Below are 24,811 nucleotides of genomic sequence, written 5' to 3' on the forward strand. Positions count from 1 at the left end.
GCTGTTTTCTAGAACGAGAGGCCAGAATAAGCCCTCTCCCTGGAGTTGTTTCTTGTGTTTGTGTTTAGTCACAGCCAACATAGGTGTCCTCTTCCTTTACAAAAATGTTGCTAGGCAAGTAAAGACTGCATGCCTGCACACATGTGTGCCCTGTGCAGAAGCTGAACCGAGACTCTCAGTGACATGCAACTACACAGTCAACTTCAGCCACAGTCATTGGTGGGCAGCAGAGTCCCGGGAGAGTCACCATAATCTCTCTACCTTAGCAATTTCCTCTGAAGTTGTATGTACTCTGAGGGAGTTGTGTCTTCTGACACACCATTGGCATGCTTTATTGTGCATATGCGCAGTGGTGTGTGTGTGTGTCACAGATGCTATGGGGAAGATCAGAGGGCACATTAGTGGAGTTGAGTCTGTCCTTCCACCTTTAGTGGGTTCCAGGGACTGAATTCAGATCTCCAGACTTGCTTGGCAAGGCCCGTTACCACTGAGTCATCTCTCCAACACCTACGTATTTATTTTATTTATCCTATTTAATGTGTATATTCCTCTCTAACCTGTCAACCCTGAGGTCGGAAAGGTTTCTCCCTCTCTTCCTTACATCAAGGGGTCTAGAATAAAGCCTGGCATAGCCCGGCCACCTGATGGATCTGTGACCAGAATAATGAGTGTAATACTTTGGGAGATTGGTTTAGTGCAATGGGTACAGTATTTAGAGGATACGTGTTTATCTATAAACATAAGCACGGCTATTTACTTAGAATTGAAGACACAAAAAAAAATATATGTATTTCCTTTAAAATGAGAATGAGGAAGAACAGTCACGGGCCCTGGCAAGTGCTTTTATAATACATTTATGACCATGGAAAAACAAACATAAACTATTATATGTCTGTCTTTCTTTTTTCGTTCAGATTTTTTTGTTTTGTTTTGTTTTTGGAACTGGTCCCACAAAGTCATACTGCCTCCTACTCCTGCATTCTGCCTATAGACCCCGGTTGTCCCCAAAGGTGCGATGGCACAGCCAACCGGCTGCTTTAAGGATGCTCTGCGGGACCAAGCGGCGGGATGCAGCCGTGACGTCACGGCCCCGCCCCGCGGGGTGATGCTGCAGCTGCCGCGGCGGGGCCGGGGGCGCCGGGCTAGGACGGAGCTGTACCCCGGAGAACCAGGAGCCCAGCCTGGGAAAGGGATGCCTCCCGTCTGGACGTACAGGTACCGGGCGTTTCCTCCTGCGCCCTCTGCCCAGCTCCGCGGCTTGGCGCCGGGAGCAATGCTGCTTAGGCCCCAGGATGATATGAGTGCCCAGGCTGGGGGCTCTAGGCAGGCATGGAGACCTTTGTTCTTCTTGGGTGTTTAGTGAATTAAGCTGAGAATGGAACCTCCGGGGGTGCAGCAACCGCAGGCCTAGAGGGAGAAGCAGTCTGGTAAAATTTGCACCCACCATCTGCTCTGTTTATTGAGCCCCAGGCCTGTTCCCGGCCACCTGGGCAGGTGTCATCAGCTTCCGGTTCACCTCCTCCCTGAGGCTGAGTCCTCTGGATGGCCAGGGGCCGTTGTAAAACATCTCCTGGGATGTCTGGGTTATGGGGAACAGCACCCTGTCATCTTACCTCTGTCCTGAGTCATATAGCTGAGGGTGACATGTTAAAGCTGACACTAGAGGCAGGCAAGCCTCCCCTTCATTCTCTTCTGGATAATAACCTCTCACGACCCCTGGAGTCGTTATAACGTTTGTTTTCCAGTTCTTAGGGGGAGGAGAGTCAGGTGCTGATGAAACAAACTCAGAGTGTGCTTCTAGTGGGACTTTGGAGGCAAGTTAGCCCTGAGTAAGGAGTCAAAGACCCGGAGATATATCGGAACTGGGCCCCGATTCAGTGCTCCATCCCCTTAAGAGGTCTGAACTATCAACTCTGAGAATCTCTGTAGGAGGTGAAAGAGAACTGACCCCAAGGCAACCCCATGGGTGGAAGCCCCCTCCCCCCCCCCCCCGCATTTTGTTTGTTTGTTTGTTTGTTTCATTTCGTTTTGTTTAACAGAAAAGAGAAAAGAAAATGGGTTGATTCCAAGTGAGATACATTTTTTTTAAGTATTCAGGTCATTGCATGTTTTTCCTTTGTTAATCGAGGGCTGTTGAAACAGCCCATAACAGGCTGGGGAGGGCTCAGTGGATAAAGAGATTGCTGCCCAAGCAAGGGGGCCTGAATTTGAATCCCCATGTCCCATATAAAGCCACCAGTAGTGGTATCGTGTACCTGCAATCCTGGCAGCCCTAGGGCTGGATAGGAAGCAGAGATGGAAATCTCTGGAAGCTCCTGGGTGGGCTAGCCTGGTGTATCCTGCTGCAAGTCAGAGGTTGTGTCTCTAACTGCCCACAGAAAAGTAACTTTAAAAAATCTGTCACAGTATAAAATTTTGTAAAGCATTTAACAATTTTTTTTCTTGATTTTTCGAGACAGGGTTTTTTCTGTGTCTGTTCCAGGGCTGTCCTGGAACTCACTCTGTAGACCAGGCTGGACTTGAACTCAGAAATCTGCCTGCCTCTGCCTCCCAAGTGCTGGGATTAAAGGCGTGCGCCACCACTGCCCAGCTTCAAATATAATTTTTTATTTTTAAACCTTAATTTTCGTGTGTGTGTGTGTGTGATGTGTGTGCCAGTACCTGGGAAGCTAGGAAGTCATCAGATCTCTAGGAGCTGAAGTTACAGGTGATTGCTATCCACATGATGTGGGTGCTGGGAACCAAGCGTGGGGCCTCTACAAGAGCAGCAAATGCCCCTAACCTCCCAAGCTATCTCTTCAGCCCAGACAAATACATTTTTTAATAAAAAAGGTTATTCTGGGACCAGCAATATGACTTAGCGGGTAAATGCATTTGCTACCAAGTCTGGAGACCTGAGCTCCATTCCAGGGACCCAAATGGTGCAAAGAGAACCAAATACTGCAAACTGTCCTCCTGCTTCCACAGGTGTGTCATGGTTCGAGTATACACACACACACACGCACACACACATGTGCACACACATGTACACACATACATGTGCACACACATGCACACGCACATACACCCACATGCACATGCCACACGTGCACACACATGTACATATACCCACATGCATACATGTGTACACATGTACATACACACATGCACATGTCTGGCTTCCACATGTGTATAATGGTTCCTGTACACACATGCACACACACATGCACACATCATGCTTCCATAGGTGTGTCATGGTTTGTGTGTACAAGCATGTATGCATGCACACATGTCTGGCTTCCACACTTTTTTCATGGTTCATGTACACACACATACACACATGCCTGCTCACACACTCTGATATATATATATATATATATATATATATAAAGATAGATAGACAATAGACAGACAGACAGACTGATAATGGGTAGGTAGGTAGATAGGTAGATAGATGATAGAGGTAATTCTGACCTGACTCTAACACAAACAGGAAGTTTCTCCAAACTCGGGTTTAGTTCTGGCTCTTGGACTAGAGCAGCTGTTTTCAACCTGTAAGTCATGACCCCTTTGGGGTCAAGCAACCCTTTCACAGGGTCACCTAAGACAATGGGAAAACAGAGATTTGCATTACAATTCATAACAGTAACGATGTTACAGTTATGAGGTAGCAATGGAAAAAAGTTTCTGGTTGGGAGTCACCACAGCATGAGGAGCTGTGTTAAAGAGATTAGGAAGGCTGAGAACCGCTGCTCTAGACTGATTAATGGACAAATGTCTGCCTTTGCCAGGAAGGGATGCAAGCCTTGTTTAAAGCTGAGTAGCAGGATATGATGGTGGATTCCTACTGCTAATGGAGGAGCAGCCCGTCTGCACAATCCGTCTGGAACAGGCTCTGGAAGTTGCCCTTTACACCACGGGATAATCCAGACTGGAACCACAGTCCTCCACTCCAGAGTCAAAGGGACAGTTTCTTTGTTTGTTTATTTGTTTGTGGGTTTTGTTTATTTTATTTGTTGTTTTGGTTTTGGTTTTTCAGGACAGGGTCTCACTATGTAGCCCTGGCTGTCCTGGAACTCACTCTGTAGACCAGGCTGACCTCGAACTCAGAGATCTGCCTGCCTCTGCCTCCTGAATGCTGGATTAAAGAAAGGCATGTGCCACAAGCCCAGCTAAAGGGACAGAACACATGCTTACTGGGGTGAATGCAGATAGGAAAGAGGGGGTACGATGCTGTGTCTCTTAAGTGGAGAGGGCCCAGGAATAGGTCCCTTGAGGAAGAATGTGTGCTGTGGCCAAAGGGCAGCACCCCTGTGTCAAGGACTCTTGGCTTTGAGAGTGTGAAGCTGTGGGGTCCCTAGGACCTACCTGTGCTCTGGAGGGAGGGCTTGTTATGCAACAGCTCTCACTCTGCAGAAGCTCCTGAGCTGTGGGAAGGAAACACACAAAAGCTTAGCTTTTAAAAACTATTTTTCTAAAATATTTTTATTACGTATTTTCCTCAATTACATTTCCAATGCTATCCCAAAAGTCCCCCATACCCTCCCCCCTACTCCCCTACCCACCCGTTCCCACTTTTTGGCCCTGGCGTTCCCCTGTACTGGGGCATATAAAGTTTGCAAGTCCAATGGGCCTCTCTTTCCAGTGATGGCCGACTAGGCCATCTTTTGATACATATGCAGCTAGAGTCAAGAGCTCCCCGGTACTGGTTAGTTCATAATGTTGTTCCACCTATATTTTAAAAACTATTAATCTCTAACAAAAACAAATAATTGTAGCTATTTATGTATGTATCCAGGGCTGCAGTGTTGCAGGTGCAGGCCAGAGGACAGCTTTTAGGCGTTGGCTCTCTCCTACCATGTGAGTCCTAGCCATCAAACTCATGTCTTCAGGCTTGACACCAAGTGTCTTGGCCCACTGAGCCATCACTCCAGCCCCTAAAACCTTCATCTTGATTTAATCTTCACATGTGAACTATATTTTAAATGAAGTACTACTTGAAGACATAGTTCTCAGGCCTATCTATTCTCAGGTTACGAGGCCAGCAGATGAGTCGGTTATTGACGTAACAGGAGAGCGAGTTTCTCCCCCGTGTTACTTCAGTGTAAAATTCACCTTTTAGCCAAGACTTCCTGGTCCTTCACCACCAGCTAGTAGTTTGCTAGTGGCTTCGTCTCTCCTCACATCTTCACTGTGGCCGACAGCTCTTTCTCTTTCCAATGGAATATTCCCACTGCTTAGAACATCTTTCCTTTGCTTTTTAACCCAACTTGAAGGCAAGAACTATGTCATCGTTCTATCTCTGTGACCTCTGTGTCTTGATCCTCGGTAGCTAGTACATGGGAGGATGAAGCAGGATGTTTGGGAGGGTGGGTAGGTAGGTGGCTAGATGATACCACCTGTGTGTGACTATGACTGTGACTCAGTAGGATTGGAAAGTGGGAGCATGGATAGTTGGCTGGTCTGAAATGGATGGTGACTAGATGGTGGGTGAATGGTAGATGGTTGAATGAACAGACAGAGGTTAGACTGACAGTGAAGAGATGGTGATGGATGGGTGGATGGAGGATGTATGTGTATATGGATAGATGAATGGATGGTTGGGTGGGTGGGCAGGCAGGTGAATAGATGGATGGATGGGTGGGTGGATGGATGGATGGATAGATGGATTGTGGATGGATGGGTGGGTGGATAGGTGGATAAATGGATGTGTGGATGGATGGATGGATAAATGGATGTGTGAATGGATAGATGAATGGATAGGAGGGTGAGTGGGTAGATGGATAGATGGATTGATGAGTAGATAGATGGGTGGGTGGGTAAGTGGATGGGTGGATAAATAGATGGGTGGTAGATGGATGGGTGGGTGGGTGGATGGATGGATGGATAAATGGATGTGTGGATGGATGTGTGGGGTGGATGGAATGGATGTGTGGATGGGTAGACGGGTGAATGGATGAAGAGATATGGGTGAGTGGGTAAGTAGATGGATGGATAAATAGATGGGTGGTGGATGGATGGATGGATGGATGGGTGTGTGGAGGCTGTATGTATATATGGATAGATGGATGAATGGTTGGGTGGGTGGATGGATGGATGGATAAATGGATGTGTGGATGGATAGATGGATGTGTGGGTGGATGGATAAATGGATGTGTGGATGGATAGATGGGTGGATGGATGAAGAGATATGGGTGGGTGGATAAGTAGATGGATGGATAAATAGATGGGTGGTGGGTAGATAGATGGATAGATTGATGAAAGATTGATGGGTTGATTGATAGTGGATGAATGAGAAGTGGATGAATGGATGGTAGATTGATGGATGGTGGGTAGATGAAGGAATGATGGTAGATGGATAGAGGAATGATAGATAAATGAAAAGAGGGTGGATGGATAGTGGATGGATGAATGGATGGATGGATGGATGATGGATGGGTGGAGGGCAGTTGGTAGATAGGTGGGTAGATGGAGAGATAATTGAATGGACAGAGTGCAGATCAATAGAGAGTAAATATGTGGAGGGTGGATGAGCGCGCGTTCTGAATCCTGCTCTCTCTATGTGCAGCCGTATCCACCTCTGCTCTCTTCTGAGGAGCTGCCTGAGTGGTGGGGCAGTGCAGGAGCTTTGAGCACACATGGAGCAGGATTTCTGAATTCATAAAGAGGACAGTGACATCAGTAGCGTGATAGACAGTGGTACAGTAAATCAGGATCGGGAGCATGGCGTCAGAAGCCGAGGCTTGACCTAGTCTTGAAGGCAAGCTCGCAATGGCCATCTTGGTAAATGATGCTGGGGTTGGCCGCACAGCCAAGGCCGAGGGAAGTGCAGCAGTTTGGGTGCCTACCTCCCAGGAAGGCCTGGTGGGTGGGATGGGCTGTACCGGTACATCCAGCGGAGTTCCTGCACTTCTTTGCTCTGGTGTCTTTGTTTCTCTCCCTGGGCTGAGGGGAAACATTTCTTACAGTGTGCGTGAGTCAGCATCAAAATCAATTCCTTTAGTTTATAATCCAGATTTGTTTCAAAATGGCAAAAAACAGTTGGACACTCAGAGAAAGGTCTCTGAGCAGCAAACCCCGGAGGGCAGAGGGCAGAGGAAGGTTTTTGCATTGCCAATTTCCTATTAGACTCTGGGTAGTATGAAAATTTCTCAAAATGTAAATACATTGGGGATGAAGAAATTATTTCTCATTGCATGCTGTTGCTTTTAATTCATCCATTCATTTGCAGCTCTGGGGATGGAGCTTGGAACACACAAGGCAAGGGCTCCAGTACTGAGCCACATCCCCAGAACCCAACCTTCCTTTCCTTCCTTCCTTCCTTCCTTCCTTCCTTCCTTCCTTCCTTCCTTCCTTCCTTCCTTCTTTCCTTCCTAATCTCTCTCTCTCTCTCTCTCTCTCTCTCTCTCTCTCTCTCTCTCTCTCTCTCTCTCTCTCTCTCTCTTTCGGCAGGGTTTCTTTGTGGTAAGCTCTGGCTGCCCCATACTTGCTTTATACACCAAACTGGCCTGCCTCTGCCTCTGCCTCTGCCTCTGCCTCTGCCTCTGCCTCTGCCTCTGCCTCTGCCTCTGCCTCTGCCTCTGCCTCTGCCTCTGCCTCTGCCTCTGCCTCTGCCTCTGCCTCTGCCTCTGCCTCTGCCTCTGCCTCTGCCTCTGCCTCTGCCTCTGCCTCTGCCTCTGCCTCTGCCTCTGCCTCTGCCTCTGCCTCTGCCTCTGCCTCTGCCTCTGCCTCTGCCTCTGCCTCTGCCTCTGCCTCTGCCTCTGCCTCTGCCTCTGCCTCTGCCTCTGCCTCTGCCTCTGCCTCTGCCTCTGCCTCTGCCTCTGCCTCTGCCTCTGCCTCTGCCTCTGCCTCTGCCTCTGCCTCTGCCTCTGCCTCCCAAATGCCAGGCTTAAAGGCGATGTGCCACTGCACCCAGATCTTTTTCTTTTTTCTTTCCTCATATTTTACATCCCGACTGCAGTCTCCCCTCCCCCGAGTCTCTCCTCCTCACCTCCTCATCCCAGATTCATTCACCTCTCCTCAGAAAATGGCAGGTCTTAAGGGACATCCACCAAATACAGCATAACACGCTATGGTAAAGCCAGGCACATAGTCACACATCAAAGCTGGATGAGACAACCCAGTAGGAAAAGAAAGGGTCCCGAAAGCAGGCAAAAGATTCAGAGACAGCCCATGCTCCCACTGTTAGAAACACCACAGAACACCAACCTACAAAGCCATAATATATATGCAGAGGGCCTAGGTCAGACCCACGCAGGCTCCCTGATCTTTGCGAGCCCACTCGCATCCCGTCCGTTGACTCTGTGGGCTGTGTTACTGTGGTGTCCTTGATCCTCTGGTCCTTCAGTCCTTCCTCCCCCTCTGCACGACTCCCAGAGCTCTGCCTAACATTTGGCTGTGGGACACTGCATCTTCCCCTGTCAGTTGCTGGATGAAGTCTCTCTGATGATGATTACACTGGGTTCCGTCCCAGCACACCCTGCGGACAGGACAAACTGTAGATCGGAGGTTTCATTGCTGGGTTGGTGTCCCGATCCCACCTGTCAAGGCCTTGCCTGGTTACAGAGGATGGCTGGCTCAGGCTCTGTCCCTGTTACTAGGGGTCTTCGATCGTGTCACCATCTATGGGGTTTCCTTTAGAGAGAGCATTTTAAGCACCATAGAGGTTTCAGTCCGTGAATGAAAATTTACTTGTCAATGATAGTTGAAAGGAAAGGGTTTGTGACCGGCATCACACCACAGCATATCACACCACACCACAGCACAGCTCAGCACAGCACACCACAGCACACCACAGCACACCACAGCACAGCACACTACACCTCTGCTGCTTTGAGGCAGGCACCTGGCCCCTCTGGTTCCTGTGATGGACTGCATATAAACACAGGAACTGAGCTGACCAGCGGTGACTTTCACCCTGTGAAGGAAGAGCTATCCCTTCACAATGAGTGAGTTAGTGAGTTAGCTCAGTGTTCCGCCCCCAAGTGGCTCCTGACTTTCTGGGTGTCTAGTCCTTTGGAAAGGAAGGAACGACAAGATCTTCCCAGACACCTGCAGGAGGATCTTTTTGTGTGACTGTCCTGACTCAGACTGTCTGGGGGTGAGCCCTGGAGTGCTACAGGACTGGGTTCTCTGATCTCCTGCCCCCTCACCCCCGTGTAAAGGGCCCTGCTCTGTCCCCTGAGCACTGGGCTCTGCTTGGGGACAGAAGGCTGGGCTTGGGAAGACAGGCAGAATGGACTCTCAAGTATTCAGTGCAAACTCAATTTTCCCCAAGTGGATGGCAAGTGGACCCAAGGGGAGGGGCTCGTGGGAAAGATGGCGGCTCCATATAGGCTTCTGTGAAGTAACTATCGTCCCTAAATGGGCTTCCCTCACAGCGACGCCCACCAGCCCTGCCTACGATGATCCCCCCAGCAAGCAGCACCCCTCCGGGAGAGCCCGTCGTCCCCAGTGTGGCTCCTCAGGACTTCTGGAGGTCTCCCATCTCCAGCTACTCAGGGTCCGTGACAGGACACATCAGCCACCGGGCCAACAACTTCAAACGGCACCCCAAGAGAAGAAAGTACATTCGGCCCTCTCCGCCCCCACCCCCCAACACCCCATGTCCCATCGAGCTGGTGGACTTTGGGGACTTGCACCCACAGAGGTCCTTTTGGGAACTGCTCTTCAATGGCTGCATTCTGTTTGGTATCGAATTCAGCTACGCCATGGAGACCGCGTACGTGACTCCGGTACTCCTGCAAATGGGCCTGCCAGACCAGCTCTACAGCCTAGTGTGGTTCATCAGCCCCATCCTTGGTGAGCCCCGATGGTGGACGGCCTCTGGAAATCTCCGGAAGCTTCCAGAAGCCTCTGCTGAAGCAGCTTGAGGGACCTGAGGGGACAAGGGAGGAGTTAAGTTCAGCTCCTTAGTATGGGGCTGTGGGAGAACACAGGTATGGTTGGTCACATCCTGTATTCTAAGTTCTTTGATCTGTACCGGACAGGTATTTAGCAGCCCCCAGGATTATCTCATCTCACACCAAGCTGGCAGTGCAGAGTCTGAGCTATGAAGTTGATGAAACTCGGGTCGGGGGCAGTGCCAGGATTCCCAAGGAAAGTCACGGGGGGCTTGGTGTCCTATACAGTCCATAGAGAGCAGGCCTGGGTGGCTCCGGTCTGCAGTGCAGGTTCTTGCTGCCAGCCCTGATCTTGTTGCCGTAATGTTCCGGCACCTTGGGATGTATGCTTGTGTGTGGCACCTTGGGAGTGTGAGCTGTGGGATGTTTCCTTGCGCGTGGAGCCTTGGGATTGTGAGCTGCTCTAGCACCCCCGTGGGTGCCGGGAGCCCTGACAATAACAACCGGCCTGCTTTCTTTCAGGATTCTTGCTGCAGCCTCTGTTGGGTGCCTGGAGTGACCGATGTACCTCAAGGTTTGGAAGGAGACGCCCTTTCATTCTTGTCCTGGCCATAGGTCTGTTGTTTGGCATGGAAATAAAACAGAAAGAGAAACAAGGAAGGAAGGAAGGAAGGAAGGAAGGAAGGAAGGAAGGAAGGAAGGAAGGAAGGAAGGAAGGAAGGAAGGAAGGAAGGAAAGGAGGAGGGGGAGAGAGGACCAGTTACTTCCTTTTAGGAACTTTGAAACAGCTCGAGCACAGGCAATTCCCAGGCCCAACCTTGCCTGAGCCAACACTAAGAATAAGTCGTTTAGCTTTCTGTTTGTTTGTCTTAATGAGATAATAAAGTTCACGTTGAACTTGTTCAGCTTGATGGGATAAAAGCCCCGAGTGGGGGAACTCTGCATGTCTCTAGGCAACTCCCACAGTCTCCCCTTTATGAGTACACTGTCGCTGTCTTCAGACACACCAGAAGAGGGCATCAGATCCCATTACAGATGGTTGTGAGCCACCATGTGGTTGCTGGGAATTGAACCCAAGACCTGTAGAAGAGCCGTCAGTGCTCTTAACTTCTGAGTCATCTCTCCAGCCCGATACTCCAGGACTCCAGGTTCCTCTTTTAGTCCTCCGTCTCAACCTAGGAAGTGAGCTGGTGGGGACAGAGAAGAGTTCCTCTGGTGACTTTGTCTCTGTTTCCAGGGGCACTGCTGGGCCTTTCGCTCTTGCTCAATGGAAGGGACATTGGCATGGCCTTGGCTGACACAGCCACCAACCACAAGTGGGGCATCCTCCTGACAGTATGCGGGGTGGTGCTGATGGACTTCAGTGCAGATTCTGCAGATAACCCCAGCCACGCCTACATGATGGATGTGTGCGGTCCGGTAGACCAGGACCGAGGCCTGAACATCCATGCCCTCATGGCGGGTGAGTACTCCTCCTGCAGCTGCGTGAGGTGCAGATGTGTGCCCGGGGGGGGGGGGCGCCTTCCTTACCTCAGGATCTAAAGATAAGTTGATGAAGTTCAAATGTATATAGGTCAGCACTGAAATAATTGAAAATATCCCATCAAGGAGAGAGCCGATTCCTGCAAGCTGCCCTCTGACACCAAGGCACACACACCATACCCCAGAATAAATAAATAATAAATAAATAGAAAATACTTTCCCTGGAACTGGGGCTGGAGCATAGTTGGTAGAGTCCTTGCCTAGCATGCACAAACCCCAGGGCTTACAACACTATATAAACTAAGTTTGGTGCATACCTGTGTCCCAGCACTTAGGAGGTAGAGACTAAGTAAGTAAATAAACGAACAAAGCCATCGTGTGGTGTACACCTTTAATCTCAGCACTCAAAAAAACATACAGGTCTCTGTGAGCTCCAGATCAACTTAGTTTACATATTGGATTCTAGGTCAGCCAGGGTTACACAGTGACACTTCTCTGTCTCTAATAAATAAGCCAGTAAACTGTCCCAAAAGCATTGAGTACAGGAAGAGCTGGAGAGAAGGCCCAGAAGTTAAAACTTCTTTATTAAGCTGGGCGTGGTGGCGCACGCCTTTAATCCCAGCACTCGGGAGGCAGAGACTGGCGGATTTCTGAGTTCGAGGCCAGCCTGGTCTACAAAGCGAGTGCCAGGACAGCCAGGGCTATACAGAGAAACCCTGTCTCGAAAAACCAAAAAACAAACAAAAAAACAAAACTTCTTTATTACTCTTTTAAAGAAGCTGAACCAGTTCCCAGCACCCACACAACTGCCTGTGGCTCCAGCTCCTATTGTTCTAGTGCCTTCTTCCTGCCTCTGTGGGCATCTACACAAATGCACCGAATACCCACGCGCACATACCACACACTCATACACACACAGAGACACATGTACACACACAGACACATGTACACAGATACACACAGACACACACACACTCATATACACAGAGAGACGCAGACATACACACACATGTACACAGACACACACACCTACACAGACACACACAGACACACACACCTACACAGACACACACACACACATACTCATACACAAATACACACACACAGACACACACAGAGATACACACATACACACACAATTTTGAGATAAATAGAGTGTGTGTGTGTGTGTGTGTGTGTGTGTTTAAATTGTAAAGGTCTGGCATGAATCGTGAATGGCTCCTGAGACCTTCTGGTTACATAAACTGTCCCTGCCCAACCTTGTTTACCCTATTTTGCTTAAAGACATTGTTAATACACACTGAACAGACCTCGTGGGACATTAGACAAGACCTCAGGGCCAGACTAAGGGTACTTCAAATGTTGAAAATCTTTTTAAAATTATATATATATATATATATATATATATATATTTTTTTTTTTTTGGTCTTTTCCAGACAGGGTTTCTCTGTGTAGCTCTGGCTGTCCTGGAACTCACTTTATAGACCAGGCTGGCCTCAACCTCAGAAATCTGCCTGTCTCTGCCTCCCGAGTGCTGGGATTAAAGGCGTGCGCCACCACCACCCGGCTTGGGAATATTCTTGAATGATTGTAAACAAACAAGCAAACAAACAAACAAGCCTCAAGAACTATCTTGAGGTTATTAACAAACTGTTTTGAGTAGGCGGGCTCTCAAATATAATACAAATACAATCTCTGGGGTATTCATGCTTGTGCATGCATGTATGCTTTGCTTACAGGCATGCACGCATACCTGTGCTGTGCTCAGTGACATGAGAAGTGTCTCTACCAAAGTCAGGGACAAGGCAGGAATCCTCTGACCCCACAGTGTGATTGTGCGGAGACAGTGGCAAGGGACAAGAGGTCAACTCTGTCTGTCACACTGTGTGACAGCACCTACTAGGACTTCCCAGGACAGATCCAAAAGCAGATGAACTCAGCAGAATGCTGGGACTCTGCACTCCATACTGAGGTCAGAGCTGGGGCGCAGCTCAGAGGCAGAGCCCTTGCCTAGACGTCCAAGGCTGGAGGTTTGATCCTAGTGACAGGGACAGAATAAAAGAGAACAGGCATCCAAGAGCGGTGACTGTGGCCCAGAACCTGGGGAGGCAGAGGCAGAGGGTCATGGGAGTTCAAGCCCAGCTGCTCTACAGTCAGTCCCAGGGTGGCCAGTCCTGCTTGGCAAGACTGTCTCAAAACAAGGGGCCATTCAAATGGCTCCGTGGGTAAAGGTATCTGTCATCCAACCTGACAAGCTGAGTCAGATCCCCTGGAACCCATGTGGTGGAAGGAGAGAACTGACTTCTGCAAGCTGTCCTCAGACCTCCACATGCACACTGTGGTATATACACCCACCCTACCCCACCCCCACCATGCGTGCGCGCACACACACATACTGAAATTAACAAAAATGTAATGTAAATGCTTTAATTAAATAGGAGCAACAAACATTTAGAAACCTCCGTTTTTCTCAATAGAAACACTTATAATAAAATGATAGAAAAGAAAAAAAGTCCCATTTAAAATAGCACTTTAGGGAGGTGGTGAGATGGCTCAGTGGTTAGGAGCACTGGTTGCTCTTGCAGAGGACCTGGGCTCACAACACACTTGACTCCAGATCCAGGGGATCCTACACTCTCTTCTGGCCTCCACAGCCTCCTTGTACACATGTGGTGTACATAAACTCAAGCAGGCTCACAAACATACACATAAATTAAAAGTAAATGAATAAAAACCTTAAAAATAGAGCCATGTGTGTGGGGTGATGTACACATTTAGTGACAGCACTTGGGAGGCCGTCACAGAGGCAGGGGGATTTCAGTGAGTGTGAGGCCAGCCTGGTCTATAGAGTGAGCTGGGGTAACATGTAAGTAATATATTAACTTTAAAATAAAATTAAAATTAAAAATATCTGTCTGAAACCTACCCTTGTTTAAGGGTTACACATCTTTGATGGCTCTTCTAAAAGATGAGTCAAAAGCTAATTATTAGGACCTCAAATTCACCCATGAGATGTCTCATTGGGTAAAGACACAAGCCTAATGACTCCAGTTCCCATGGGCCATCCTTAGAGGTGACTTTCCTCCTGGTGGCTGTGCACAAGGATGACAGGGGGACATCCTTGTGCACACACTGGCTTGTATGTTGAAGATGAGGTCTTGCTGGGCAGTGGTGGCACATGCCTTTAATCCCAGCACTCGGGAGGCAGGGGCAGGCGGATTTCTGAGTTCGAGGCCAGCCTGGTCTACAAAGTGAGTTCCAGGACAGCCAGGGCTATACAGAGAAACTCTGTCTCAAAAAGAAGAAGAAGAAGAAGAAGAAGAAGAAGAAGAAGAAGAAGAAGAAGAAGAAGAAGAAGAAGAAGAGGAGGAGGAGGAGGAGGAGGAGGAGGAGGAGGAGGAGGAGGAGGAGGAGGAGGAGGAGGAGGAGGAGGAGGAGGAGGAGGAGGAGGAGGAGGTCTTGGTGTGTTTATGCTAAATCGATGGAGTAGTTGGGTCCAAACAGCACCTTCCATAATTCTGACAGTTCCTTTCTAGCCAAAGGACAAGAGGGCGCTCCCTGCCCTGGAGCCAAGCGCCAAGGTTAACGTGGAGAAGAGAGAAGTCAGTTGGTCCTGGGAAGCATGTTAGGAATAACGTGGGAGACTGGGGGAGCAGCTGCCCTTACATTTTCTGGGGTGTAGGTGGGACATATGCTTCATGAGTCCTTGGAGTGGACTTTGCTACTTATGACCTTCTAAGGAATGGCGGCTCCACCTTTGTGCGGCGGGGGGGGGGGGGGGGGGGGGGGGGGCGGCGCTCCTTGCCTGTCTGGGTAGGAGAGAACTACATCCCTTTTCTCTCCACAGGTCTTGGAGGCGGGTTTGGCTATGTGGTCGGAGGCATCCATTGGGACAAGACCAGCTTCGGGAGGGCCCTGGGGGGCCAGCTCCGTGTCATCTATGTCTTCACCGCCATAACCCTGAGTGTCACCACCGTGCTCACCCTGATTAGCATCCCCGAGAGGCCCCTTCGGCCCCTGGGAGAGAAGAGGACAGCTATGAAGAGCCCAAGCCTCCCATTGCCCCCCTCCCCACCTGTCCTGTTGGAGGAGGGGGCTGGTGACGCCCTGCCCTCGACTACAGCCACCAGCCTGTACGCCAGCTTCTCCAGCCCCATCTCGCCACCCAGCCCGCTCACCCCCAAGTATGGCAGCTTCATCAGCAGGGACAGCTCCCTCACAGGCATCAATGAGTTCGCATCATCCTTTGGCACCTCCAACATAGACAGCGTGCTCATTGACTGTTTCACAGCGGGCCATGACAATTACTTGGCTCTCCCCAGCAGTGTCCCAAGGCAGGCCATCAGTGTCAGCTTTCCCCGGGCCCCCGATGGCTTCTACTGCCAGGAGAGGGGGCTGGAGAGGAGAGAGGGACCCCTCACCTTGGGCTCGGATGGAGATGTGCTAAGAGTAGGTTCTCTGGACACCTCTAAGCCACGCGCCTCGGGGATCCTGAAGAGGCCCCAGACCTTGGCTCTCCCAGATGTGGCTGGAGGAAATGGCCCTGAAACCAGCAGAAGAAGGAACGTGACCTTCAGCCAACAGGTAAAAGCAAATAAATGTCCAGGGGGTGGGGGTGGGGGAACAAGGATCCGGTGGTCCCTGGCAGGACTAGAGAACAGACTCTAGTCCTAGAGAGAGTCAACTAGACAGCTCATTTTAATGGGGGAAACAAAGGCTATTTTAAACCTTGGGGGAGGGGTGAGTAGGGACTTTCAGGGTGAATATACACCATTGACCAGGGCTAGGGTGCTGGTGATGCCTCATTTGCATAAGGAGGAAGTCCAGGTGCTGCTGGACAGGGCCTTAAAAGGGGAAAGGAAATTTATCCTGGCTACCCGGCTATGTGACCTCTTCCAGTGGGGACAAAGGTTAGGGCCCAGGGCTCCATGTGTTAGACACATAAGCCTGGGGAGCAGTCCTACTCCTGCCGATCTCAGGCAGATGAGATTTTAGGGTTTGGACACACCTCGACCCCTCTCTTGCTCCAGGCCTGCTCCCCCCCACTCCAAAGCTCTCCAGCCCCACAGCTGCCTACTTGGGCCCTGTGAATATGGTGCCAACATATCTGAGCCTTGAAGGAAGGTGTAACAGCATGGCAGGCTGCATTGTCTCTGGGACCTCGCCAGTGTGAGCAGTCGCTCCTACTCATGTCTGACACTAGCTGACCCTGAAGGGCTGCACACTCTGCAGAGGGACAGGACCTTCCAGAAGGCTGCATGAAATGCCTTTAGTATGTGTCAGACTGGCCATGAGGCTATGGCTGCTACTGGAGGTGACTTTCAGAGCCTCAGCTGGTCCAGAGCTTGCCTTGAAAGTAAAAGATGGGTGAGAGAGTACATGAGGAGCCACACCCGAGGGTATCCTCTGGCCTCTACACATACATACGTGCACCAGTATCCATGTGTGCGCATGCTCACACAGAGACAGACAGACAGACAGATGGATAAGAGAGAGAACAGCACCCATCACCCGGAGGAGGAGGCTCTTATTGTCTATGTGCTTTTGGTCTCAGGGCCCTCACAGGAAGACAGAGATTGGGAACGCAGGGTTTCTAGGCCACAGACCCATGAAGCATCTAACCTGCACAGGGAGGTTGTTCTGGAGCCAGGAAGAATGGAGCATAACCCAGTGAGACACTCTGCTCAGGCCAAAGATGCACCTGCCTGGCTGAGCCAGGTCTCCTGCCTCTCCTGGAGGGAGGGTTTGCAGTGAGCACTGCTCCTCCTGGGGAGGAGTGTCCAAGTCGCCAGGGTGTTCAGCCTGTTGTTTCTAGGAGCAGCATTTCCTAACCGCACAAATCAAGGGCTTGTCGTCTTCATTTTCATGACATTCAAGTAGCTTCTCTGGCCCTTTGTCAGCTGGAGTGGACTATTTCACAAAACTCAGGGCGCTCCCATCAATCCCCCTTTGTCAACTGGAGTGGACTATTTCACAAAACTCAGGGCGCTCCCATCATCCCCCTTTTCTTATTCCTTCCCAGCTTCCATTCTGTCAACAGTGTGGTTTGGGGATAAGTTCCTTGAAAATAGTAAAAACTGGGCTGGAGAGACAGCTTAGCAGTTGAGATTGAGAGCATTGGCTGCTCTTTCTGAGGACCGGGGTTCGGTTCCCAGCAGCGACATGGTGGCTCACAATTGTCTGTAATTCCAATTCCAGGGAATATAATGCTCTAACACAGACATATGGGCAGGCAGAACACCAATGCATAGATAGATAGATAGATAGATAGATAGATAGATAGATAGATAGATAGATGATAGATAGATAGATAGATAGATAGACAGATGAAGGAAAATAGTTAATATTGTGGGCAAAAGGCGGGCTGTACCTCGGTTGGTAGACAGTTCCAATTCATTTTTCAGTTTTTGGCTCCCCAATCACAGGGTGGGTGGTGCATGTGTGTAACCCCAGCACATGGGAGCTTTACAAGACCGTGGGTTTTGTTTTGTTTTTTTTCTTTTTCTTTTTGTTGTGTTTTAAGTTAAGTTAAATATGAGCATGTTCACGTTAAGGTTACCTGGGGTTTTAGCTGTCCTTCTGCCACGGCTGTGATAACAACCTCGTTGGTATGGCTGCTCTGGGATCCAGGACTACAGACTTCCTATTTCCTTTTTCACTGTGCCTCCCTCCCCTGGTCAGAGCACCCCTTCCTTCCCCTCCCCCTCCTCCTCCTCCTCCTCCAAACAGCTCAGTGCTGGCATTAATTCCCACTGGAGTCTGTGCCTCCAGTCCAGGCAAGGCACTGGGGAGCAGAACCTCATTTCCGAAAGGCTGGCAGCTATGCCAGTGGCCTGTGGTGCCCATCAAATGCTGGGCCTCTCCTTTCATTCTGCTGATAGTGGGGTGCCTGCGCTCAGGAGGAACCCCTTTGAGGGATGAGGTGTCCTCTGACGTGGCTGGCTGGCCTCCATGTGGCAGGAGAGCCACCCGTGCAGAGAGACTTTGTGCTGGCTGAAGTAAGTCATCACAGCCTTCCCTCATGGGAAAAACGGTGAGGGCTGGCTGAGCTAAAGCTGGTCTGCATGTCACATGTGTGTGCATGTACACCCGTGTGCACATATATGTGGAGGTCAGAGGTCAACTTTGGCCTGCTTCAGATACCATCCTCCTTGCTTTCTTGAGGCAGGGTCTCTCGGTGGCCTGTGACTTGCTGAGTAGGCTAGGCTAGCTGACCAGCAAGACCGGGGGTCTGTCTCTGCCTCCTCAGTGCGGGGTTGCAAATATGGGTTTGGTTCCTTTTCAACCTAGGTTCTGAGGCTGCGACTCATGTCTCATATCTTCACGGCAAGCATTTACCAGCTGTCCCTCTCCAATGACCTGTATTTATTTTATCTACTTTATGTGTTGTAGCTTCCTTCCTCTGTGTGCATGTCCAGTCTTTCTCTCTCTCTCTCTCTCACCTACTTTCTCTCATACACACATACCATGCACATATAACACATACATACAATACATACATACCCTGTCACACACCTCCGTGGGATGTGGGCCTAACGGCTCTGACTTGGTGTCTGTGGCTCTGTTACAGGTCGCGAACATTCTCCTGAATGGTGTGAAATATGAGAGCGAGCTGACAGGCTCCAGCGAGCAGTCGGAGCAGCCGCTGTCTCTGCGGCATCTCTGTTCCACCATCTACAATATGCCCAAGGCGCTGCGCAATCTCTGTGTCAATCACTTTCTGGGTGAGCCATGGTGCCCTGGTCTGCGATGGGGGTGCAGCCAGGGTGCTGTGTGTGCTGAGTGTGGACACAGAGCCCCGTGCGTGTCTCGGGGCTCTTCCTTAGTCTCCCAGGCAAGAGCAAGGGTGGAGTGTGGGCCTGGCTGCTGCCCTGGGGGCTCTGCTCCAGGTTAAGCAACGAATCCCTCCCTCTTCCTGGAATATCGTCGCTGCATCACTGCTTGTGGATGCATGCAGACCTCCCGTTGACCCGCAGACCTGATGGCGCTCTTAGAGCACCAGGGCTTGGTGCTCTAGTGACCGCTGAAACGCCTCAACTTGGCTTTTATTCACTTGCCGTTGAGTTGTTGAAGGTCTGGGGACAATAGGAGTTGGTGTTGGGCCAGCACAGGCAAGACTTAAAAACAGTCTAAACCTTTCCCACGGTGATCTTGCAGGGTGTCTCAGATAAGCCAAAATCATGGATGGCGCCCAAAACCTAGGTGACAGGTGTTTAGCTGAGCACAGCTTATGCCAACAAAAGCTAAGATAGGGACACAGGTGTCCGGTTCAGGGGAAGGGTAAAGCGCGTTGGGATGTATCTGTATTTGGATGCATTTTGCTGCCATGGAAATGAGTTTATACTACTCGATGGGCTAGGGACATAGCTCAGTTGGTAGAGTGCTTACATGGATTCTATTGCCAGCACTGCCTAAATCAGGTATGCCCAGAGTCCCAGTGCTCAGGCGTGGAGGCAGGCAGGGGGAGCACAAGTTTAAGGTCATTTTTGGTTATATAGCAAGTTCCAGGCCCTCATGTAACTTAAGACCCTGCCTCAAAATTAAATGATAATAATAGAAGGTGGGAGGTGGGTACAGTGCTTGCCACACAACATGGGGACCCGAGTCTGGCTCACCACCACCACCACCATGATCATCAAAAGCAGCTGGACAGGGCAGCACACATCTGTAATGTCAGCACTGGTAAGATGGTGGCTCACAACCATATCTGTAATGGGATCCAGTGCCCTCATCTGGTGTGTCTGAAGTGAGCGACTGGGTACTCACAAACATAAATAAATTTTTTATTAAAAAAAAAAAAAGAAGAAAAGAAAAAAAGAAAAAAATAACAAATTCCTATAGTTCTGGAAACCAAATTTCTCTCATTATGGAAACTGTCACAGGTCAGCCAAAACGGAGGCACTAGACAAAGGTCTGTGGCCCTGGCTAACGTGGCCCAGGCTGGCCTCGAACTCCTGACCTCCATACTCTCACTTTCTAAGTGCTGAAACCACAGGTGTGAGCCACCAAGCCTAAACTTCTCATATTACTTTCTGGCTACTGAGAGTAGCAGAAGGGTGGGCGGGACCACAGCCTTGGTGGCCACAGGTCACAGCCTCTGTCTTCCTCCAGGGTGGCTCTCATTTGAGGGCATGCTGCTCTTTTACACGGACTTCATGGGCGAGGTGGTGTTCCAGGGAGACCCGAAGGCACCGCACACGTCGGAAGCGTATCAGAAGTACAACAGTGGTGTCACCATGGGCTGCTGGGGCATGTGCATCTATGCCTTCAGTGCAGCCTTCTACTCAGGTACCTGCTGTCTGCTGCATGCATGCTTCCTAGTGACTGACCAAGAGGTCGCATCTGTAACCCGACTATCATTTGTTCAAGTCCCTAGCTACTGCTGGGCCTACCAGCTGTGCTGACTGGACCCAGGGTAGATACCTGTGTCAGGCCTCCAAAGAGGAGGCATCCTGAAAGGGACATGACTAGACTGGTACAGACCATGGGTTTACACACACACACACACACACACACACACACACACACACACGAGCAAAGTGGGAGCTGGGGCAAACCATGGGGCCATATACAGGCTGGTCTGTGGCTGCTAACTCCATTCTTTGTTCAAGGCTTTGTAGAACAGTAGGGCCAGAGGAGGCCTGGGAAGGAGGCAGGCAACCATGGAGAAGCAACCATCAGTCACGGTGAGGTGGGGGGCAGGAGGAAGCAAGAGCGTTGAGTGCAGGGTGGCCAGAGTCTGCAGCCTGAGTTGACCACGAGGGCATGCTCCTGGCTAACCCCGGGGGGCCATGCTTAGTCCATCCAGGACAGTCCCCCTGAGGCAGGGCTGACAGTGGGAATCTCCAGCCTTCTGGGATCTTAGGGTGAAAGGCCAGGCAGCAGATATGTCCAGAGGCCAAGGTGACTCTATTGACATTTCTCAGCAGTGCTCCCTGGTCCCAAGTCTGTGGTGACATTAAAGAGGGGAATTGGCATGGAGTGCATACGTCACAGAGTCCTCATGTACCACGCAAACAAGCAAACGAAAGCTTCTTTATTTGTTGTTTTCTTTCTTTAAAGTCATTTAAAAATACAAAGCAGCTCCGCCTGGAGAGATGGCTCAGTGGTTAAGAGCACCGACTGCTCTTCTGAAGGTCTTGAGTTCAATTCCCAGCAACCACATGGTGACTCACAACCATCTGTAATGGGATCCGATGCTCTCTTCTGGTGTGTCTGAAGACAGCATCAGTGCACTCATATACATAAAACAGATAAATCTTAAAACAAAATAAAACAAAACAAAACACAAACCACAGCGGCTGGGACGGATCAGTGGGTAAAGACCCTTGCCAAGCCTGATGGCTTGGGTTAGGTCCCTGGAGCTCACAGAGAGGAAAAAAAAAACTGACTTCAAGCTGGGCGTGGTGGCGTATGCCTTTAATCCCAGCACTCGGGAGGCAGAGGCAGGCAGATTTCTGAGTTCAAGGCCAGCCTGGTCTACAAAGTGAGTTCCAGGACAGCCAGGGCTATACAGAGAAACCCTGTCTCGAAAAACCAGAAAAAAAAAAAAAAAAGAAAGAAAGAAAGAAAGAAACTGACTTCAACAAATTGTCCTCTGATCTCCACACAGACCCATGTCCCCCTTACCTCAGCCCTACCACGCACATTAAGTAAATATATATATATATTACATATTATATATATGTATATATAATATGTATATATTACATATTATATATATTACACACATATACATACACACACACATATATATGTGTGTGTGTATATATACATATATATATATATATATATATATATATATATATATATATATATATCCATTCTTGGCTCAGGACCCACACGAAGTAAGACTGAGTAGGTGGCGGGGGAGAGAGGAGTTGTGCGATGTAGCTTATGGTGGAGAGATTACTTAGCACTTACAAGGTCCTGGACTCCGTAGATCACACACATGACAGTATGACTCCTGCCTTCCCGGGGCTTAGGAAGGTCGAGATGAACAGAGGGTGTTTACAGGCTAGGGTATAGCTCAATGCAAAAGTCTGTGTATGTGGTTAGCATATTTGAAGCTGAGTTCAGTCTCCAGAGACCCCAAAACTAGATGTTAGTCTCTCTTGTATGCCCCGGGGGTGAGCCCTTTGGGGGTCCTGCCCCCACCCCCCAGCCAGGTGGCCTTCCGTTTTCCTTAGCCCATTGGCATGCCTTGATGAAGATGACACCCAGCCAAGGGGAAGACTTGCGGCTCTCGGCACCAAAGGTTTAGCCTAAGATCCATGATCCCAAGCCCCTTGGGAATCTTTTTGATCTGTAGAAGCCCCTGGCCTGGTGTGAGTGAGGACACCCCAGGCCTTGCTTTACCATGCAGCCAGAGACAAGCCACCTGCATTGCTGGGTCCCTGTAGAGTAGGGAAGAGGCCTGGGTACCTACACAGCCTTTGTCCCACCTGCAGCTATCCTGGAGAAACTGGAGGAGTGTCTGAGCGTCCGCACCCTCTACTTCATCGCCTACCTCGCCTTCGGCCTGGGGACCGGGTTGGCCACCCTCTCCAGGAACTTGTATGTGGTCCTGTCCCTCTGCACCACCTATGGCATCCTGTTCTCCACGCTCTGCACCCTGCCCTACTCCCTGCTCTGTGATTACTACCAGAGTAAGAAGGTGGGTATGGGCACTGCTGGCTTCTTAGAGGCAACTTAGCAGAGAACTGTCTGGTGTGAGCTGCGAGGCCTTTGTCTGGAAACCGAGATTATCTAGGCAGAGGGCGAAGCTCTGAATGGAGGGAGCCTTTCTGAGTGTGTCCCTTCCACCCCTGCATCTGCCCAGCCAGCTGCTGGTACCTTCCTTACTACCTTTGGAGGCTACATCAGGTGACTTCTCACTCTGAACGGGGACACTGGGGAAAGGGTTCCTTATTAACACAGCAGTTCAAGGCTGGGTCTAGAGAAATGGGAGCAGAATAGCCTATATAGATAGGAGGGATTGTTTTGTTTTGTTTTGAGTGGAATGGATGTGGAAGACCTATGCCTAACAAGGAAAAGAAAAAGGGTTGTTTTATTCGGCCCAGATACTTTACTATTGGTGTGTGTGTGTGTGTGTGTGTGTGTGTGTGTGTGTGTGTGTGCAGGTCAGAGGACAACCTCAGTACATACAGTTGGTCTTCTCCTTCCACCTGTATACAGGTAGGTTCTGTAGATCACACTTAGGCTGTGAGGCAAGCCCCTGGACCTGCTGTACCCTCTTGTCAGCCGCCAGCCTGGGTTCTTTTTTGTCAGTTGCACTGAGATCAAATTCCCCCATAGAGCTTTTGCCTTGGTTTTGTTGTCCCCAGTAGTCCCATGTAGCTAAAGCTGGTCTCAAAGTGACTTTCCTGCTTCCTCCACTCCCTTGGTGCTGGACTATAAGCATGTGTGACCAACCAACCAACCAGTGATTCGGCTGGGTGTGAATCAGGAATTCTAGGTTATCTGCCACGTAGTGGTTTGAAGTCAGCTGGGGCCATGAGAACCCATCTTGAGAACTCAATAAAGTGGATGAAACATACAAACTGTACAACTCAGTGGCTTTGGAAATATGGAATTGTGCAGCTACGACCTTGGAGCCGCACAGGTGCTCAAGCGAGGAAAGTTCGTGCCGCCAGCCTTTCTCCTGGTTGTTACCCCTCTGGATATTGGCTAACCCTTGCTTGGTCCTGTGCATCCTGCCCGGTCTTCCTGGGCCCATTCTTTCCCGCTCCTGCAGGGAGGCTGTGGCAGGTTTGACTGATGTGACTGTCTCCCGGTCAGTTTGCAGGGTCCAGTGCGGACGGCACACGGCGTGGCATGGGCGTAGACATCTCGCTGCTTAGCTGCCAGTACTTTCTGGCTCAGATCCTTGTCTCTCTGGTCCTGGGGCCCCTGACCTCAGCTGTGGGCAGTGCCAATGGTGTGATGTACTTCTCCAGCCTCGTGTCCTTCCTCGGCTGCCTCTACTCTTCCCTGTGTGTCACCTACGAAATTCCCTCTGGTGATGCAGCTGATGAGGAGCGCCAGCCCCTCCTGTTGAATGTCTGACGTCTCAGAATCTCAACTTTGGACTTGAAGGTGGTCTGCTGCGGGCTGGCCACTGAGAAACCAAAGGCCTTGGCAGCCAGCCAGGCTTCTAGTGGGATGTAAATACGGGCTAAATAAACAACAGCAGCAATCTTATCCAGGGGTGCGAGGTCACCTGGGCTGCGCTACCCCTCTTTGGGGATGGGGGTGGTGGTGGTGTAATGTGAATATCATTTATCAAAAGTGAAGATGCAATTCCGTTCTCACCAGCGGTTCTCCATCAAGGATACTCTCCTTGCTCTCAGAAGGTTTTCAACAGTTTCTGGTGCCATTTGTCATCTAAGGATGTCACAAACATTGTAGGATTCACAGCCCCCTACCACAAAGGTTCAGCTAGCCCAAGATAGGAATGCATGCACCCCTGGTAACTGTGCCATATGCTCTGTGCATTGTATCATGGTCGTACAGTTTTGTGTTTTTTT

At 50.1% G+C, this 24,811-nt stretch overlaps 1 protein-coding gene across 2 annotated transcripts; it reads left to right on the forward strand.

Annotated features, from left to right (window-relative positions):
* Nucleotides 1-1,089: 1,089 nt before the first annotated feature.
* Slc45a1 (solute carrier family 45 member 1) lies at nucleotides 1,090-24,793 on the forward strand. 2 transcript variants are annotated; one of them, XM_021160669.2, is made up of 9 exons: nucleotides 1,090-1,215; nucleotides 9,360-9,780; nucleotides 10,344-10,436; nucleotides 11,059-11,283; nucleotides 15,151-15,887; nucleotides 18,874-19,027; nucleotides 20,415-20,591; nucleotides 22,754-22,959; nucleotides 24,084-24,793. In XM_021160669.2, exons 2-9 carry the CDS (start codon nucleotides 9,384-9,386, stop codon nucleotides 24,348-24,350), a joined length of 2,256 nt encoding a protein of 751 aa, XP_021016328.1. In that variant the 5' UTR covers nucleotides 1,090-1,215; nucleotides 9,360-9,383; the 3' UTR covers nucleotides 24,351-24,793. The 2 variants fall into 2 exon arrangements, with proteins under 2 accessions (XP_021016328.1, XP_029331657.1); XM_029475797.2 differs by lacking the exons at nucleotides 1,090-1,215; nucleotides 9,360-9,780 and having other exon boundaries at nucleotides 10,370-10,395; nucleotides 24,084-24,792.
* The last annotated feature ends 18 nt before the right edge of the window (nucleotides 24,794-24,811 follow it).

This window comes from Mus caroli, unplaced genomic scaffold (assembly GCF_978045245.1).
Source record: "Mus caroli unplaced genomic scaffold, Mus_caroli_1 scaffold_6, whole genome shotgun sequence".
Classification (NCBI taxonomy): domain Eukaryota; kingdom Metazoa; phylum Chordata; class Mammalia; order Rodentia; family Muridae; genus Mus; species Mus caroli.